Source organism: Sus scrofa, chromosome 11 (assembly GCF_000003025.6).
Source record: "Sus scrofa isolate TJ Tabasco breed Duroc chromosome 11, Sscrofa11.1, whole genome shotgun sequence".
Classification (NCBI taxonomy): domain Eukaryota; kingdom Metazoa; phylum Chordata; class Mammalia; order Artiodactyla; family Suidae; genus Sus; species Sus scrofa.
Window position 1 is genome coordinate 5,394,414 of NC_010453.5, and position 17,942 is coordinate 5,412,355.

The 17,942-nt window shown below is 47.0% G+C and overlaps 1 protein-coding gene across 2 annotated transcripts in view; it reads right to left on the reverse strand.

Moving 5' to 3' along the window:
* Nucleotides 1-17,942, reverse strand: part of FLT3 (fms related tyrosine kinase 3) — an 84,965-nt gene that overhangs the window by 23,939 nt on the left and 43,084 nt on the right. For both annotated transcript variants that reach the window (XM_021065521.1, XM_005668293.3), the window contains exons 6-15: nucleotides 16,008-16,135; nucleotides 15,472-15,611; nucleotides 15,220-15,373; nucleotides 13,794-13,962; nucleotides 4,788-4,891; nucleotides 3,731-3,839; nucleotides 3,143-3,321; nucleotides 1,735-1,841; nucleotides 1,516-1,648; nucleotides 1,331-1,435 (exon numbers count right to left, since the gene is read on the reverse strand). In XM_021065521.1, coding sequence (XP_020921180.1) covers nucleotides 1,331-1,435; nucleotides 1,516-1,648; nucleotides 1,735-1,841; nucleotides 3,143-3,321; nucleotides 3,731-3,839; nucleotides 4,788-4,891; nucleotides 13,794-13,962; nucleotides 15,220-15,373; nucleotides 15,472-15,611; nucleotides 16,008-16,135 — 1,328 coding nt within the window. The remainder of the gene's footprint in view (nucleotides 1-1,330; nucleotides 1,436-1,515; nucleotides 1,649-1,734; nucleotides 1,842-3,142; nucleotides 3,322-3,730; nucleotides 3,840-4,787; nucleotides 4,892-13,793; nucleotides 13,963-15,219; nucleotides 15,374-15,471; nucleotides 15,612-16,007; nucleotides 16,136-17,942) is intronic.

Genomic DNA, 17,942 nt, shown 5'->3' on the forward strand with positions numbered 1-17,942 from the left:
AGGGATGGTTTCGGAGTTGCCGCTGTGGCTCAGCAGTACCAAATCTGACTAGGAAGCATGAGGACGCACTGGCCTTGCTCAGTGGGTTAAGGATCCAGCGTTGCTGTGAGCTGCAGTGTAGGTCACAGATGTGGCTTGAATCTGGCGTTGCTGTGACTGTGGTTACTGTAAGCCAGCAGCTGTAGCTCCGATTTGACCCCCTAGCCTGGGAACTTCCATATGACACGGGGGTGGCACTAAAAAGCGAAAAAGGAAGGAAGGAAGGAAGGAAGGGAAGATGGATGGAAGGGAGGAAGAAAAGAATGGGGGTGCTTTCAAGGATGACCAGATGGTGTGGAACGTGGTTCGTCATGGGTACTCGTAACCCATCAGTGAGAGAGGCGGTGAGGATGGAGGGTCAGGATCGGAGAGCCCACTTGGGATGGGCTGAGTTCGAGGGACTTTGACGTGCAAGCATCTGGATGTAACCTGAAGCTCAGAAGGGAGATGAAGAAGCTTTGAGGACCACAGTTAACCTCGCCTGAAGTCACAGGTGAGCGGAGACAGCCCGTGAGCTGGTGGAATGAAAAGAGAAGGGAGCCCAGAGGCAAGGCTCGGGACCTCTGTGCCAAGAAGATGAGGGGCCAGCCAAGGACTGCGAAGCTGTCAGGGGGGTAAGGGGCAACCCAGAAGGATTGGGCGACTTGGAAACCAAAGGAAGAAAGACGGAGGGGGCAGTCAATCGCGCCAGTTTATGCTAAAAAATTCAAGTAATGTGAGGATGGAAAAATGCCCATCAGACTTCGTTCACTGGGGCGGGGGTCGCAGAGCAGCTGGCCAAAGCCAGCTGGGGGTGCTCTCGCCAAGCGGGTGGTACTCAGCGGAGGATGTGGGCGGATGAGAAACGAGTGGGAAGTGACACAGAAGCCTCCGTCTCCCTCTTCCACCCGGAGTCTGGGGCAACGTCTCAGACACACAGCTGCCTGAAACAGTGGCACCCCAAACACTGGAGCTGAAAACACCTGAACAAAGACAGAAGAGGAGGAAGAGGCGGACTTTTGTGCTCACGTCTTGTGTTTTATATTTGTGACTTGGTTGACACCAACCCCAACTCACTCCCTTCTCAGCATGTTGTTTTTTTTTTTTTTTTGGCCATGCCCAAGGCACGTGGAGGTTCCCTGGCCAGGGACTGAACCCCCACCACAGCAGTGACAATGTCGGGTCCTTAACACACTGCACCACCGGGGAACTCCTCCTTTTCAGCAGCCATCACCGTGATGGAGAAGAGGAGGTGGGGGCGCCCCCTCCCCTCTTTGCGGGTCTCTGTGGATATTGTTCCGTGTGAGCGTACCTTTCAGCATTTTGACTGCCACCTGGATTGACACTCCAGTTTTACTGATTCCATAGGCAGTTGCGTTCATCACTTTTCCAAAAGCGCCGGATCCCAGAACCTTCCCTGTGAGACAGATGGCCGGTGTTAAAAAGAGTTCCCAACAGGAAGGAAACACGAAACACTTGGGGCATCTGAATTCTTACCAAATTCTAAATTTTCCCTGGGAAACTCCCATTTGAGGTCATATTCATATTCTCTGAAGTCGATGTAGAAGTAGTCGTTATCCAGGGACCCCGTCACCTGGACCATCTGCAGCTGGCTTTCGTACCGGAATCGCTGTAGGGGGCAAAAAGGAGTCGATGAGCCACACCGAGGGTTGCAGACACGGGACACAAGGCTGACTTGTTCCCCCGTGCTTTTACCTTTTTGTACTTGTGACAAATTAGCATGGTTAAAACGGCGATGAAGGGAAGACAGAGGCCAATTGTTGCATAGAATGAGATGTTGTCCTGGATGAAAGGGAAGGGGCCTGAAAGGAAGAGCATCACAGAGCAGGGGGTGAGGACCGCCGCTGGACCCTGCCGCCGAGCGCTCGTCACGGCCCCCCACATCCTGTCTGAGCAACTGTTATTTGCATCCTTACGGAGCCCCTTCATATTCCCGACTCCCCCCAGAAAGTCAGGCTGTGTTCGCATAAAGGACAGGTTTCCTTCCCAGAGAAATTTAAATTGATCCTGAACCCATTTTTCAGAATCGTTTACTAGGTTGTAAGCATCACATCGATGAAAACAGACCCATGGTTGCCAAGGGCGGGTGGGGTGGGGGAGGGATGGATTGGGAGTTTGCGGTTAGCAGGTGCAAACTATTGAATATAGAGTGGATAAACCACAGGGCCCTTCTGTACAGCAGGGGCAACTACACGCAGTATCCTGGGATGGATACACCTCATGGAAAAGAGTATGAAGAATGCGTAGATGTGTGTTTCACTGAATCACTTTGCTCCACAGCAGAAATGAACACAACATTGTAAATCAACTTCAATTAAAAAAAAAAATTGAAAAACAGACTGACATCTGTTTAAACCCACAGGATACGAAAGTCCTATAAAAAAAGAAGAAGTTTGTCTACTATATATAAAAGAGATAAAAACAAGTTCCTCCTGCACACCAGCAGGGCTCTATTATCTTGTAATAAACTCTAGTGGAAAAGAATCTGAAAAAGAATATATATAAAACTGAACCACTTTGCTGTGCACCTGAAATGAACACAACAACGCTGTAAACCAACTATACCTCACGTTTAAAACAAAAAAAAAAAAAAAGAAGAAGTTTGTGTTCCCATTATGAAGGTGTCACGTGACTGTGGAGAAGTTACTTTGGGGATGCTGGTGACTTTAAATCTTTAGTGTAGGCGGCCAGGTTTCAGAATTGCTTAACTTTGGAGGGCTCTAAATAGCAAACCAAAAATTAGAAAAGAGCAGGCTGGAGGGAACGAAGGAGTTAACTCCGAAGGGAAAATGGTAGACGCCAAATGACCAAATCCCTTCCCTAGAGCTGGACCTCTCCTAGACGTGCCCTGGACCCGGAGGGTACGGTTCTACCCCCAGCACCTGAAATTCATGAGTTCCCATGACGTCACAAGTCCCTCCGCCCTTGAACTGCAAAATACACACGTTCGGTGGGGCTTCTTGCCTGACTCAGAAAGCCTTCTCGGCTCACACTCGGGACCTACACACGCTGGTAAAACTCCCGAATAAAAGCAAACGACAGGGACTGACGCCTGGTGGGGAATTCCTGCAGGTGGGGCGTGACAACAGCAGCTGCTGTCTACCTGGTGAGTTTAAGAGGATCGTTTCACAAGACGTGCCCAGGGAATTGTAGGCACAGCACTTCACCAGAAACCCTTTGACAGCCTCGCTCATGTTCAGAGTGCTGCTGGAAATCCACTGTCCAAATACTTTCCTGTTGGCCTTTTTATTCCAGATGCCTTCCGTGATCTCTTCCGTGCAGCTGCAAAGAAGCAGCAGAGAAGTCAGACGGGCAGGGCGGTCGCAGGGTTGGAAGTGAGGGTTTCTCTAGCAGGTCTATGGGAGACACGGCTAAATGATCAGAAACAGCCTTTGCCCACTTAGAATTCGGGTTGACTCAGGAGGTAAGCATCTTTATAAAACATGCTCAGCAAACTGCACCAGTTACCTACAGTTTGGTAAATTGTTACGCTAACAATGACGACATCTGCAATGTTTTATAAAGCAACGAACTTAGTGAAGTTACTAGTGCAATGAGAAAAAAAAAAGGAAGAAGGTTAGCATCTTCGATGCTTCACCGTTTCTTCTTAAACTGTACCCACGAGAAAGGGTCAGTAGGTCAGAGAGAGAGTGTCTGAGTGTTACGTTCAAATGCAGGAGATGCCACTTACTTGGGAGACTTGTCTGAACACTTCTTCCAGGTCCAAGACGGTAACGGGTAACCATCAGAGGAGCAGGAAGCCTGACTTGCCGATGCCTCGGCCAGCACTTGCGGTTTCCCTAGAGAAAACAACAGGCAAAATAAGCCCATGGAGTAGGGCATTTTCCAGAAAGGGTTTCTCTTTCTGTTGTTGGTTTTTTGTTTTGTCTTTCTAGGGCTGCACTCGCAGCACATGGAGGTGCCCAGACTAGGGGTCGAACCGGAGCTGTAGCTCCCAGCTTATGCCACAGCCACAGCAATGCTAGATCTGAGCCGCATCTGTGACCTACACCACAGCTCACAGCAACGCCAGATCCTTAACTCACTGAGTGAAGCCAAGGATCGAACCTGCGTTCTTGTGGCTACTAGTCAGATTCGTTTCCACTGTGCCACGATGGGAACTCCCAGAAAGGGTTTCAAAGCCAGCTTTATACAGGCTGCCTGGGTTTTCTGAGTAGCTTGTGCTTCCAGGAGGGCCTCGTGCAGGGTGACTCAAGGCCTCTGGTTGTTCCTTCTTTCTCTCGTCATGTCACCTGCCATGCAGGCAGCCCTGCCACCCCTTTTCCACCTGGAAAGCGCTGGGGTGTAGACCTCTGTCTATGTGCAGACCTCAAAATGAGTCCTAGCTTCCGGAGAAGCATCTGCAGAGTCCAGTGAAATGTACTCTCACCTTTTTATAGACCAAGGAAACAAAAATGATTTAAACAACTAAACGGAGGGCAGCATGACTTTCAGCCTTCCCTGCCCTCGACCTTTCAAAGTACTAAAATCAGTAACGTCACACACTGAAGCACCTGCGGAGACACCACGGAATCAGCATCTTAGCTCCGAAGGATGAGCCCAGAGAGAGAGGTCTGCTTGTAAACGAAGCCAGCAGACACCAAAGTAAAATTCCAAAGCACTTCCACACGTCTAAAGGGTTTTATAGCATTCTTTCCCTAAGCCATTGCTTAGCTCTTTCTGGTCAACGTTGAGACACGTGAAGGAGCCACGGGACTGAAATAAAACTTCTGGACAATTTCACTTACTTCTTATATTCAGCGTGAACATCTTTGTGAACTGGGCGTCGTCATTTTCTGCATGGAAGATGTATTGTCCTGGCTGGTGTTTATGGTTGCAAAACTTAGATATGCTGTTTGAAAAAGAGTTAAAGACAGATTTAGCCAGATTCTTTGAGGAGATGCTGACATGAGTGCAGTGTTCATGGGACGGATCTTCCTGGAGGCACTGACTCGCTAAAGTTGAGTGGCCAGGGAGGGTCGGTTTGCTCTCGATATGCAAAGTGGGGTCCACAAACAGGCAGCAGGGCCTCGGTACTACTGGGAGCTTGTTAGAAATGCACGATCTCAGGCCCCAACCCAACTACGGACTCAGAGCCTGCATTTTCAGATGATCTCCGTGTGATTCATCTGGACATTAAACGTTGAGAAGCACCGTCGAGGCTGGGGTTCCCGAGAGAGGCAACAAGGGTTCAGCCCCTACGGGTATATACATTTCAGACCAATCTGACTTCCTGGAAATACGGAAGAACCTCTGCAGGTGGAGGAGCCCATACCCCCCAGCTTCCTCAAAGGAGAGCTCTCTAATGTTGGTCCGAGCAGGACTGATGACCAAGCCTTGACTTAGAGAGTGATTGACAGTGATGAGAGTTCAAATCCACTGGTTGGTATGGAAATCTTTGGGTGGTCTCAGCAGGTTCATATCAACTTGGATGCTCATCCACCAAGCCTACGAGGTACATGCTATTGGGGATTATTCACCAAGCCTACAGGCATATGGCTGAGGAAGTGCAAAGGGGAATTTCTTAACCTGACCTACTTCTGGACAACAAGAAGGAAATGGCTGGAGGAGTGGAAATGACAGATCGGGGGAAAGTCAAATTATAACTTTAGAGAGAAAAGTAAGTACAGCTACGTGCAATTTCTAGACTTTACAGAAGGTAGGGTTTAAGTGGGCCACAAGAAAGATGTGGGCTTCTTAAAGGGAAATGTAATGCTCACTGGACAATCACCAAGGACCCTGAAAAGGAACCAAGGAAGAGATTTTTTTTAAAGAAAAAGGCAGTGTGGTTTGCCAAAAACACCAATCAATTTGATAAGATAAAGAAATTACCAGTATATCTATTGATTATCGTGCAAACCAAAGCAACCTGTTTCATAAACATTTGCCCTCCTAAGTCTTCTGCGCTGTCTGAATGGAGCGTAACTGGCCGTGGGACAGATGAGAGAGCTCTGAAACCTCACTCTTCCAGGTAGGAAATTGGTCCGAGAAACAGTCTGAACACAAATTTGAATGTCTGGGTCATTCTCAGCCTCTTGCCCTCCTGCAGGTGGCAGTTAACCCCCAGCTAGCGCAACCCAGGCATCACCGACCCTCCTCTGGAAATTCCGAGCAGGCTGACCAAGGACTGACAGGGCCTTTCAGAGCTGCTTCTTCCCCTGGGGTTTTCCTGAAGATGGCCAGCGGGCATGCGACCAGAGATCAGGAAACTAGAGTTTACAATGACATCTCTTTGGTGACTAAGAACCTGTATTGTCATCACCACTATGAGAAGGGATTTCTCCCCTGTTACAAGCAAAGTGCAGGTGCTTTTTATTTTCCATTTACTGTACAGAGGGGAGGAGCTGAGATGGGGCAGGACTGTCCAGAGGCTCAGGGTATAATTTCACAATAAAGCTTGATTCAAAAAGCAACCGGAGCATGAGGAGCTGGCAGGGCCGAGCGACTGACTTTACCTGGCCCTGGGAGACCCACGCCCATCAGCAGGTCCTGTCCGCTCAGACTGCAGGGGGCAGGATGCGGGCACAGCCAGGGGTACCCTGATCTGTGCACATGTCTGTCTGGAGTTAGACAAAGATAGCCAGGCACGGGGCAGGAGAGGAGCTAATGACTTTATATCATCCCACATAATACCATGCTCATTGTAATTTTATGTCAAGGGAGCCAAGCCTGGGGAGATATAACCATTAAAAACTCAGTGGCGAAGCAAGGTACATCTCAGAAGGCGGTACACTCTTACTTTTGAATAACCGAAGTGCATGCCTGTATTTTTGTTTTTTTATACACTAGGACTGAGAAGCTCACACTTTTGACATGAGCTGGTGTCAAGAGGCCAGTGATACAGGCTTTGGAGCTCCCTTGTGGCTCAGCAGGTTAAGGATCCAGTGTTGTCACTGATGCCTTTAGTGTCATCGCTGTGGCACAGGTTCAATCCCTGGCCCTGGGAAATCCTGCATGCCACAGAGGCGGGGGGGCGGGGGCAAAAGGAAAAAATAAACAAAGAAACAAAAACCCTAGGCTTTAAAGCCAACTCTGCCATCACCTGGTGGTGTGATCTTAAGCCAGTCATTTAACCTTTCTAGGCCTCAGTGTCTGCATCTATAACATGCAAGGCAGTAAAATACCCACTTTACGTGGTTGTTAGAGGAGAACGTTCTGTTAAGTTTTTATTAAAGCAGTTTTGTATAAAATGCTTACACTAATGCTTAACACATAATAAACATGATCAATGGGTTAAATTATCATGACTACGAGGCTTACTAAGTCCTGCAGTCATTTTGATTAAAAAAGACATTTAGAAGCTTCACTCTGGCATATATGTTACGTGAGAAAGTCACGTTAAAATAAAGATGCAAAGAAAAATATAAATGTCCATCAACAAGAATTAAAAATCCTTATAAAAAAATTAAGTGATGTAAATTGCACAAGCCATTACAATATTGTAAATAAGAATATACTTTTTAACATAGCAAGATATATATAATACATATATATAATTTAGAACTATATAAAAATATATATTTTTTGGCCACTCCTGCAGCATGTGGAAGTTCCCAGGCCAGGGACTGAACCTAGGCCACAGCAGTAACCAGAGCCACAGCAGTGACAGCGCTGGATCCGTTGCTGACCACAAGGGAACTCTGTAAGATACATTTTTAAAGTTAAAATCAGGTTACCAATGGCACGATTAGAAATTTCCCGTTGTGGCTCAGCAGCAATGAACCCGACTAGTATCCATGAGAATGTGGGTTCACTCCGTGGCCTCGCTCAGTGGGTTAAGGATCTGGTGTTGCTGCGGCCGTGGTCTAGGCCAGCAGCTATAGCTCCAGTTAGATCTCTAGCCTGGGAACTTCCTTATGCTGCGGCTTTGATGCTAAACAGAAAGCAAAAAAAAAAAAAAAAAAAAAAAAAAAGAGACAGAGAGAGAGAGAGAGAGACAAAGGGTACAATTAATTTCATGTTTTTATAAAGACCTATACGTTTATGCTTCTATCATGGTGGTTACAAACACACAGTCTGAAATATAATTCCCGGAGGTGGAACTACAGGGGTTCTTTCTTTTCTTTTCTTCTTTAAAGACAATTTCAGCATAAGAGAGTGATTGAAAGGTCCTGACTTTGCCCTAAGTGATGGGGCCAGTAACTAAGTCTGTTTCCCTATTTCAGAAAACGGGATTATTTTGGGGAGTTCAGCTTTTATTCTTACTGTGTGCAGAATCCCTATAAGGATTCTGCACACAGTGAGAGCTCAGAGTTTCTTTTGTTCTCAGTATGTGGCTTCAGATGAAGTGGTTAACACCCTCCAATCAAGGGGGCAGGATTGGTTGGAGGTCCCGCTATTTCACTACAGCCACACATGGTTCCCTCCTTTCTGGATGCGCTCAGGACTCATCTCCTTCAGAAACAACAAAAATCCTCCCACCACTCTCCTGTGGTCCCGTGTCACCTACTGACTTGAGACCTCGATGGTCCGGGTCTGCTCATCCTGAGAAGGACAGCGGCTCGCTGCCACCCAGAACCCAGACTCCACTGCACCCCTGGGGCCAGTAAATACCCCATGACCGTCTGCGGTGGGCAGAACTTAGACTGGGAATGCTGGGAAGCTAGATGTGCCAGGGAAAATGGAAATACACAGGGATTGGCAAACCTAGGGAGAGCCGTTCAGAAAAAAATGACTTAACTCTAACATCTCAGTAAGTTATGTGGGGTTTTGTTTGTTTGTTTGTTTGTTTAACCATGAAACCAGGAAAAGCTAAGGCAGATGTGTTTAGAATTCAGTCTACAGAGGTAGGAAATTATGCAAACGAAGAGACCAAATACTCTAGAACCTTCTTCCAAGGCCAAGCTGTGGGGACTGCTGGAAGGTTCTAACTGCATAAGACGCAAACACATAAAGCCCCGCCCTCGTAAAGGCGGGTGTCGTATTTGAGGAAGTAAATTGGAGAAACGAAGCTGCGAAGGTGGGGAAGCTGCGAGATTTCTGGCGCACACGCGCCGACCACACCAGAGCTTTTGCAGGCGGACTGTTATTACACAGGCCTTTCGGTCACATCGAAACACCCGGGTCACTTTGCTTATAAAGTCATCTCTCGCCACATGATGAAAATGCTGTACTTCATAATGAAAATCCAGTTGGACCGAATCATTGAATCAGGCTGGTGGGTATTGGATGCTTGCTGTGTTATGCTGGGAGTTTACTGGTCCATTTGAAAGTTTGTAGAATAAAAGAGGGAAAAGAATTCAGATTCGAAGTTAGTCCATATCCCCGACCTCAATACAGAGCCTCATAAGAGCATAAGGCATTTAAGAGTCCTTATGTTCAAATTTTGGGGACTTCAGCTTTTATTCAGGATTTTGAGTATCTTTTTCATGAAGAAAGAGGCTCCTTCTTGCCTTGGCACTGTGTGTCACTATCACCAATTTTGTTTGTTTGTTTGTTTGTTTTTTTGCTTTTTTAGGGCTGTATCCATGGCACATGGAGGTTCCCAGGGTAGGGGTCTAATCAGAGCTACAGCTGCCATACACCACAGCCATAGCAAAGCCAACACCAAGCCGCATCTGCGACCCACACCAGAGTTCACGGCAACACCAGATCCTTAACCCACGGAGCGAGGTCAGGGATCCAACCTGCAACCTCATGGTTCCTAGTCAGATTTGTTTCCATCGTGCCACGATGGGAACTCCTCTATCACCAGTTAATATTGTTGTTCTTCAAGAACTTTCTAAGAAAAATAAACACGGAGTGTTGGGTGTTGTGGTGGGTTTTGTGTGTGTGGTCCTTGCCATGCGAAGAAGGTGCCACAGACTCATCTTTGGCCCCGGCTATGCACTTTGAGTTGCTTTCTAGGGGTGATGATGAAGTCACGCATTGATTAAACCCCCGTTGACTGAATGAGGCCTTGTACCAAGAAGTGACAGTACCACTCCTGATGGAGACTGAAAGCTCACTGGTGAGATTCGACACGCAAAGCGGCTAATTGTATCTCCAGGTAATTGTGAATGAGAACATGACACTGTCAAAATCAGGACCTGGCCTGTTGATTCGTTTACCTGCCTTTATAAGGCAACGGCTTGGAGTCGGGGGTGCAGGTTGCGATCGTGGTATAACATCAGACTTAACTGGCCCAGGAAGAGGCCCAAGACCCATTTACCAGAGACATGGGTCCTCTAATTAGTGAGTCTGTCAAAGCTGAAATGAATCGACTGGCAAGGGATTAATCTACAAAATTTATAAACACCTCCTACAAGTCAATACCAAAAAAACAAATAACCCCATCAAAACATGGGCAGAAGATCTAAACAGACAGTTCTCCAAAGAAGACATACAGATGGCCAAGAAACACACGAAAAGATGTGCAACATCATTCATTATTAGAGAAACGCAAATCAAAACCACGACGAGGTACCACCTTACACCAACCAGAATGGCCGTCATCAAAACGTCTACAAACAGTAAGTGCTGGAGAGGGTGTGGAGAAAAAGGAACCCTATTCCCTGTTGGTGGGATTGTAAATTGGTGCAACCACTGTGGAAAGCAGTATGGAGATTCCTCAGAAAACTAAACATAGAACTACCATTTGATCCAGCAATCCCACTCCTGGGCATTTATCCAGAGAAGACCATGACTCGAAAAGATACATGTACTCCAGTGTTCATCGCAGCACTATGTACAATAGCCAAGACATGGAAATGACCTAAATGTCCATCGACAGAGGAGTGGATCCAGAAGATGTGGTACATATACACAATGGAATATTACTCAGCCATTAAAAGGAAGGAAATAACGGCATTTGTAGCAACATGGATGGACCTAGAAATTATCATGCTGAGTGAAGTCAGTCAGACAATGAGACACCCACATCAAATGCTATCACTTACATGTGGAATCTGAAAAAAGGACAGAATGAATGTCTTTGCAGAACAGATACTGACTCACAGAGTTTGAAAAACTTATGGATTCCAAAGGAGATAGGTTGGAGGGTGGGGGGATGCACTGGGTGTTTGGGACAGAAATGCTATAAAATTGGGTTGTGATGATTATTGTACAACTATAAATGTAATAAATCCATTGAGTAATTGAAAAAAAAAAAAAAAAAAAGAATTGTACCAGATGTCACTAGCACGAGTAGCAATGACCTCTAGGTGGCCCCTGTCTAACTTGAGGCTGGGGGAGGGGCAAGGGGAAGGAGACATCACCTATTCGTGCTTGCAGCCATTTGCAGCATCAAGTCCATCAAGAAGATATTAAAGAAATATTAGCTGATCTAAACTGAACTGATCTCCTATCTTCTTTTTTAGAGCTGAACCTGCGTTGGAAGTTCCTAGGCTAGGGGTCGAATTGGAGCTGCAGCTACCAGCCTACTGCAACATAGGGTTTGAGCTGCATCTGTGACCTACACCACAGCTTGAGGCAATGCCAGATCCTTAACTCACTGAGCGAGGCCAGGGATGGAACCCGAGTCCCCACAAGCACTAACCCGCTGAGCCACAAGGGGAACTCCTTCTACCTCTTTTGAATCAGGTTCAAAATAGAATCTTGTAGTGCTAAGAACTTCTCTGACATGGAGTCACGATACAAGGACAGGAAAGTGCTAGAAATGACATGGGGAATATAGGTAGTCAACCCAGTGAGGAAGCTGGCCCTCTGCCTTCTACTTTCAAAAGTTCCATCATTCAGAATGAGGGCTCAGAACAATGGGGTGACCCCTCCAAGGCAGTGCTTCTCAACTGCAGGCAATTTTTGCTCACCAGGGGACATCCAGCAACAACTGGAGATATTTTTTGGCTGTCACAAGTGGGGGTGGTAGTGCTCCTGGCCCCCACATGTAGGAGAGACCCCCAGAACAAGGAATTCGCCAGCCCATGGTGTCAACGGTGCTGAGAAACCCTGGGTTAGGGGAGTTTGGCGCACAGGCCAAAAGCTGCATTCTTAAGTCCTTGAAAAATGAATGCTTCGGACATTAGGAGATTTGCGCAAGAGAGGGTAGATAGTTCCATGCAAACCCTGTATTACAACTCTTTTTTTTTTATTATTTAGGTATTTTTGGCTGCACCTGGCATGGGCAAGTTCCCAGGCCAGGGATCAGATCCAAGACACAGCGGTGGATTCTTTAACCCACTGTGCTGGGTGGGGGATCGAACCTGCGCCCTGGTGCTCGAGAGACGCTGCCGATCACATTGCACCACAGCGGGAACTCTGAAAATGCCGGGTCCTTAACCACTAGGCTACCAGGGAGCTTTGCATAGAATTAGTTTTCAGAGATAAGGAGGTTATCACAGCCACAGGAAATATAAGGAAGAGTTGGGGGTCTTTGGGGGACGGGGAAGATAAATTATGGCTTGAGATTAACATATACACACTACTATATATAAATCTAATAGCACAAGGATCTACTGTACAGCACAGGGAACTATACTCAATATCTGGTAATAACCTATGAGGGAAAAGAATTTGAAAAAGAATACATACATCTTTGCTATACACCTGAAACTAACACAACTGTCAATCAACTAAACTCTATTTTTTTTTTTTTTTTTTGTCTTTTTAGGGCTGCACCCTCGGCATATGGAGTTTCCCAAGCTAGGGGTCAAATTGGAGCTGCAGCTTCCAGCCTACACCACAGCCACAGCAACTCAGGATCCTTTACCTATGGATCAAGGCCAGGGATCAAACCTGCATCCTCATGGATACTAGTCAGATTTGTTACCGCTGAGCCACACGAGAACTCCTAAGTTCTAATTTTTTTTCTTTTTGTCTTTTGTCTTTTTAGGGCCACCCCCGAAGCACATGGAGGTTCCCAGGTTAGGGGTCGAATCGGAGCTACAGCTGCCAGCCTATGCCATGGACACAGCAACACAGGATCTGAGCCGCATCTGTGACCTACACCGCAGCTCACGGCAACGCCACATTCTTAACCCACTGAGTGAGGCCAGGGATCTAACTCACAACCTCATGGTTACTAGTTGGGTTTGTTAACCACTGAGCCACGATGGGAATTCCCTAAACTCTAATTTGTTTTTTCAAAAAGTTGTTTTTTTGTCTTCCAAAGAGAGAGGGAAGAATTTCTCCCATAAGAGAGCCTGGCGTGTGGTTGTACAAATCCCTGGAAAATAAGGTTTCCCTTCAGTATCCATCACTGGGCTTTTTTTGCATTTACTTTTCGAAAATTTATATCAACACACCTATAGATACTGTTTTCAAGGGGTTTTACTTCCTCAGTCATCTGCAAATGCGCCAAGGGCGACTTGGTACCAAACAGCACATCGCCTCCAGCAGGAAGTAACAATCCGGTGACTCAGAAGATGCCATGGAACCAGACTCAAACTAACACGATCCTTTCCGTTCTTCGTGCAGCGGGTTACACCACCTGAACGGATTAAAGAACTGCTGCTGTGTCCTCACATCTGCCGTTTGCCTTCCCGGCTCCAAGGTCAATGTACGAATACACTACCTTGGCGTTCCCACTGTGGCTCCGTGGTAACGAACTGGACTCGTATCCACGGGAATGTTGGTTCGATCCCTGGCCTCGCTCAGTGGCTGTGGCTGTGGTGTAGACTGGTAGCTGCAGCTCTGATTCGACCCCGAGCCTGATAACTTCCATGTGCCCCGGGTGCAGCCCTAAAAAGTAAAAAAAATTAAACATAAAAATAAAGGACTACATTAGCTTAGGACCCAAAACTGCTCTTCTCGAGGCAACCAGAGGGCTGTGCCAAGAATGACAATGCCGTTCCCGCTCGTGGGCTGCGCTGGCTCACCTGTACCCGTCGTCGAGTCCCCTTTGCTCACAAGGAAATGATTTGCGAGAGAAGGTCCACGTGCACCTGATTTGTGGATACGCTTTAAACCTGACAGAAAAGCAAAACTCTTCATACTGGTCAATTTCATAATCCTCATTTGATTTGGAAGCATTTATAAATCCCTTTTCTGTAAAAAAAAAAAATAAAGATGCATTTATGCATTAGAAAAGGAGATGCATAAGGAAATATACTGAGACAACAAATGCATTTTTATTCATCAGTTTTAAGCAAGAAAACTCGGACGCGGGCAGGCTGCGAGTCAGATCTGACCGAGTCTGACAAGAAACCCAGGACTTCTCTTCCCAGTTAAAGCCTGGGCTCATCACCTCCTGGAGTCAAGATTCCTCTTAAGAACTGGATGTAAGTAACTGACTCTCTTCCCAACGCAGTGGATAAAGAAACCTGTCAATTTTGCAGAGTTCAGGGGCTTGTGGGGCTCCCCCAGCCTGGCCAGCGATGGGCACGGCTGGCGATCCCTGGCTCACAGACAACTCCTGTCCTCAGCCAGAAGGCTCTCAGTGACACGGCCCACGTACAACCACCTCGGGCACATGTGAAGATCAGCCTCACCAGCAATATGCACGGGGTTTCCTTACGAACGCCTCCTAATTAGCTTAAGATGAGGTCTTCATTTCTTAGCATCTTCATGGTGGTTGAAGGCTGCCACCTGCTCTGACGTTATACTTAAAGTGTGGTCACCCTCCAGGTCTACACAGCTCACCCAAAGCCCTATCATCTAAGTGCCCGTCCTGAGCCCCCAGTCACTGCTCTCTGACCTCTCAGGTAGTCCTTAGAACACGTATTCATTCAGGGACACTTAAAAAAAAATCTATTTTTATGTCTGCCCCTGAGGCATAGGAAGTTCCCCGGTCAGGGATTGAATCTGAGCCGCAGCTGCGACTTTCGCCACCGCTGCAGCAATGCCAGATCCTTAACCCACTACTTCAGGGTGGGGATCGAACCTGCACCTCCACAGCCACCCAAGCCACTGCAGTCGGAGTCTTAACCCACTGTGCCGCAGCGGGAACTCCTCAGGGACAGTTTCGTGTCTGGCTCTCTGCCAGGTCTGAGACTACAAGGAGAGAAGTGACCAGTCCTGTCCTTAGGAAACGTCCAGTCTATCAGAGGACAAAAACCCACAAACAGAGGGTCACGTCACAACGTGGGGCATGCAGACAGTGGCATGCGAGCGGGCACGGTTTCACCAGGAAAGGAAGGGAGGGGGCAGCTCATACTTGCAAAGCTGTCCTAATACGGTTTCTTTCTCAGCTCTCTCTCTGCCACTAACACTATGTTTGAAAGCAGAATTTGCTGTACGTACCTGGCGTTCCACACTAAAAGAACTAAAAACACGAGAACCGATTACGCGGGCAGCCCGCATTACCTAGGATGGTGACCAAAGCTGATTTACTGGGATGCTCTGAAGAGGAACAAGTGTAATATCCAGTGTCGTTTCTTCCCACTGATGATACAAAAGCAAACAGAATCCGTATCATAGTTCTGTTTGTGGAATAGGTACTCATCTCAAAGCAGCTGCCCTAGGTTTTAACGAAACAGAGTTTGAATGGCATGATGTCCAGCTGGACTCTTGGTGCATTTTTCTCTGCATTTTCAGGATGCAAACTTGTCGTCTCACCTCCTCCAGGGCTTTATTCTCTAATTCCCAGCTGAGCCCGAATCCGTGGTTTACGTGAACAGCTTTGCACCTTATCCACAAGGGCTCCCCTACTTTCAGAAATAACTGTGGCGGTGTGGTCTGAGGAGTTTGGTTTAGATCTAGAAGATGAAAACATCCCGGGGAAGAAAGAAGTGATTTTTTCCTCATCACAAAATAGAGCCTGAACATTCTCCACGACAATGACTTTAATGGCATCCCAAATGTTATGAGGCATCTCAAAAAATAATAATAATAAGGATCTTTTAGAGATTAACTAGTCTCTTATGAAGCAATAAGCACATACAGAATCCATATTACATTGGAAATGATCTGAAAGAACCACAGGATTTTTTTCGCCACACCCGCAGCATGTCAGAGCCTGATCCTTAACCTGCTGAGCCACCAGGGAACTCCTAGAAATTTTTTAATTGAATGATGACCTAAGGCGTGATGATTGGTCCCAGATTATCTCTGAGGCACAGTCACTGGAAATGGACATGACCTGATGGTCGTACCTATAGTGAAGAGCTTGGTACACTCCCTGCCCAGCTCGTTCCTTGCACAGCACCTTATGTCAGTCCCAAATAACTCATGGAGTACGCTCTCCTCCTTCGTAACAACAGCTGGACTTTCTCCTTTACAGCTGCAATGAAACGAGAAGTGTCAGTTGACTAAGCAGCTTTTAAAATTACAAATGAGGAGTTCCCGTCGTGGCGCAGTGGTTAACGAATCTGACTAGGAACCATGAGGTTGCGGGTTCGGTCCCTGCCCTTGCTCAGTGGGTTAAGAATCCGGTGTTGCCGTGAGCTGTGGTGTAGGTTGCAGACACGGCTGGGATCCCGAGTTGCTGTGGCTTTGGCGTAGACCGGGGGCTACAGCTCCGATTGGATCCCTAGCCTGGGAACCTCCATATGCCGTGGGAGCGGCCCAAGAAATGGCAAAAAGACCAAAAAAAAAAAAAAATTACAAATGACTGTTCGGGAGAAGAACCAAAGCAAATGTTCCAGGGTCTAAGAGCCTTACGAGTAAGAAAGCAGAGACAGGAGCACGTTGAAAGGCAAACCTACCCAGCCCCACGGTGCCTGCCCAGAGTGCAGGAGGGAACTGGTTATTTCCTCATCATCTCCACTCATCAGAGGAACACAAAAGAAAATCACATAAACACAAAGGTTTTGTGTCTGGTAACCTCTTTTTTTGGTGGTTGTTTAAAGAGGGGAAGGAGGGAAGGATTGAAAAAAGAGAGGAAAAGAGGAGAAAAGAGAAAAAGGAGAAAAGGAAAAGCACAACTAAGTTGGGTTTGTTTTTTTGTTTTTGTTTTTTGTTTTTTGTCTTTTTAGGGCTGCACCCACGACATATGGAGGAGGTTCCCAGGCTAGGGGTCCAATCGGAGCTACAGCTATGCCAGAGCCACAGCAATGTCAGATCCGAGCTGCATCTGTGACCTACACCACAGCTCACGGCAACGCCATATCCTTAACCCACTGAGTGAGGCTGGGGATCGAACCCACAACTCATGGATCCTAGTCAGATTCGTTTCTGCTGCGCCACGACGGGAACTCCATGACTAGGTTTTAATACAGCCTAGCAAGGTGTAGGTATCACTTTCCTCTGAAGCTCTGAAGAGGACCACCAGCGCAAGCAAGAGCGGCCAGAGCCGCACAAGTCCCCAGTCTGCAAAGCTAAAGGAGGAGAGGGCAGCGTCATCTGAGGGGTTGTCAGCCACCCCTGTCCCCTCCCTACCCATCACCTTTCCCAAAGCAGATACGGCCTTTGGGATCTGTGTATAGTCACTCTTCTTCTCTTTTGTTGGCCACACCCTCAGCATGCACAAGTTCCCGGGCCAGGGATCGAACCTGAGCCACAGCAGTGACAATGCCAGAACCTTAATCGGCTGAGCCACCAGGAACTCCATTTTCTTCTCTTTATCACTTTAGTCAAGTGTATGCTTTTCTTTGTTTATGTATTATTCCTTGAGGTTTTTAAAGTTATGACAACAATAATTATGTTCATTGTAGAAGTTTTGGAAAATCCAGAAAACTCCACCCCAAAAAGAATTTTGAATTCTTTTTTACCATATTCTTACCACCCTGAGATAACAACTGCTACTATTTTGCTGTGTTTGGCTTTCCAATCTTTTTTCCCCTACGTACACATTACATACATAACCATAGGTGACCTCTTTTTCTTTTTCCTTTAAAATGTGGGATCCCAGAGTCCCTGCTGTGGCTCATCGGGTTAAGAACCTGACTAGTATCCATGAAGATGTGGATTCAATCCCTTCTTAAGGATCCGGCGTTGCCGTGAGCTGTGGTGTAGGTTGCAGACACGACTCAGATCTACTGTGGCTGAGGCGTAGGCCTGCAGCGGCAGGTGCACTTCGACCCCTAGCCTGGAAACGTCCATGTGCTGGGGGTGTGGCCCTAAAAAAACAAAACAAAACAAACCAACAA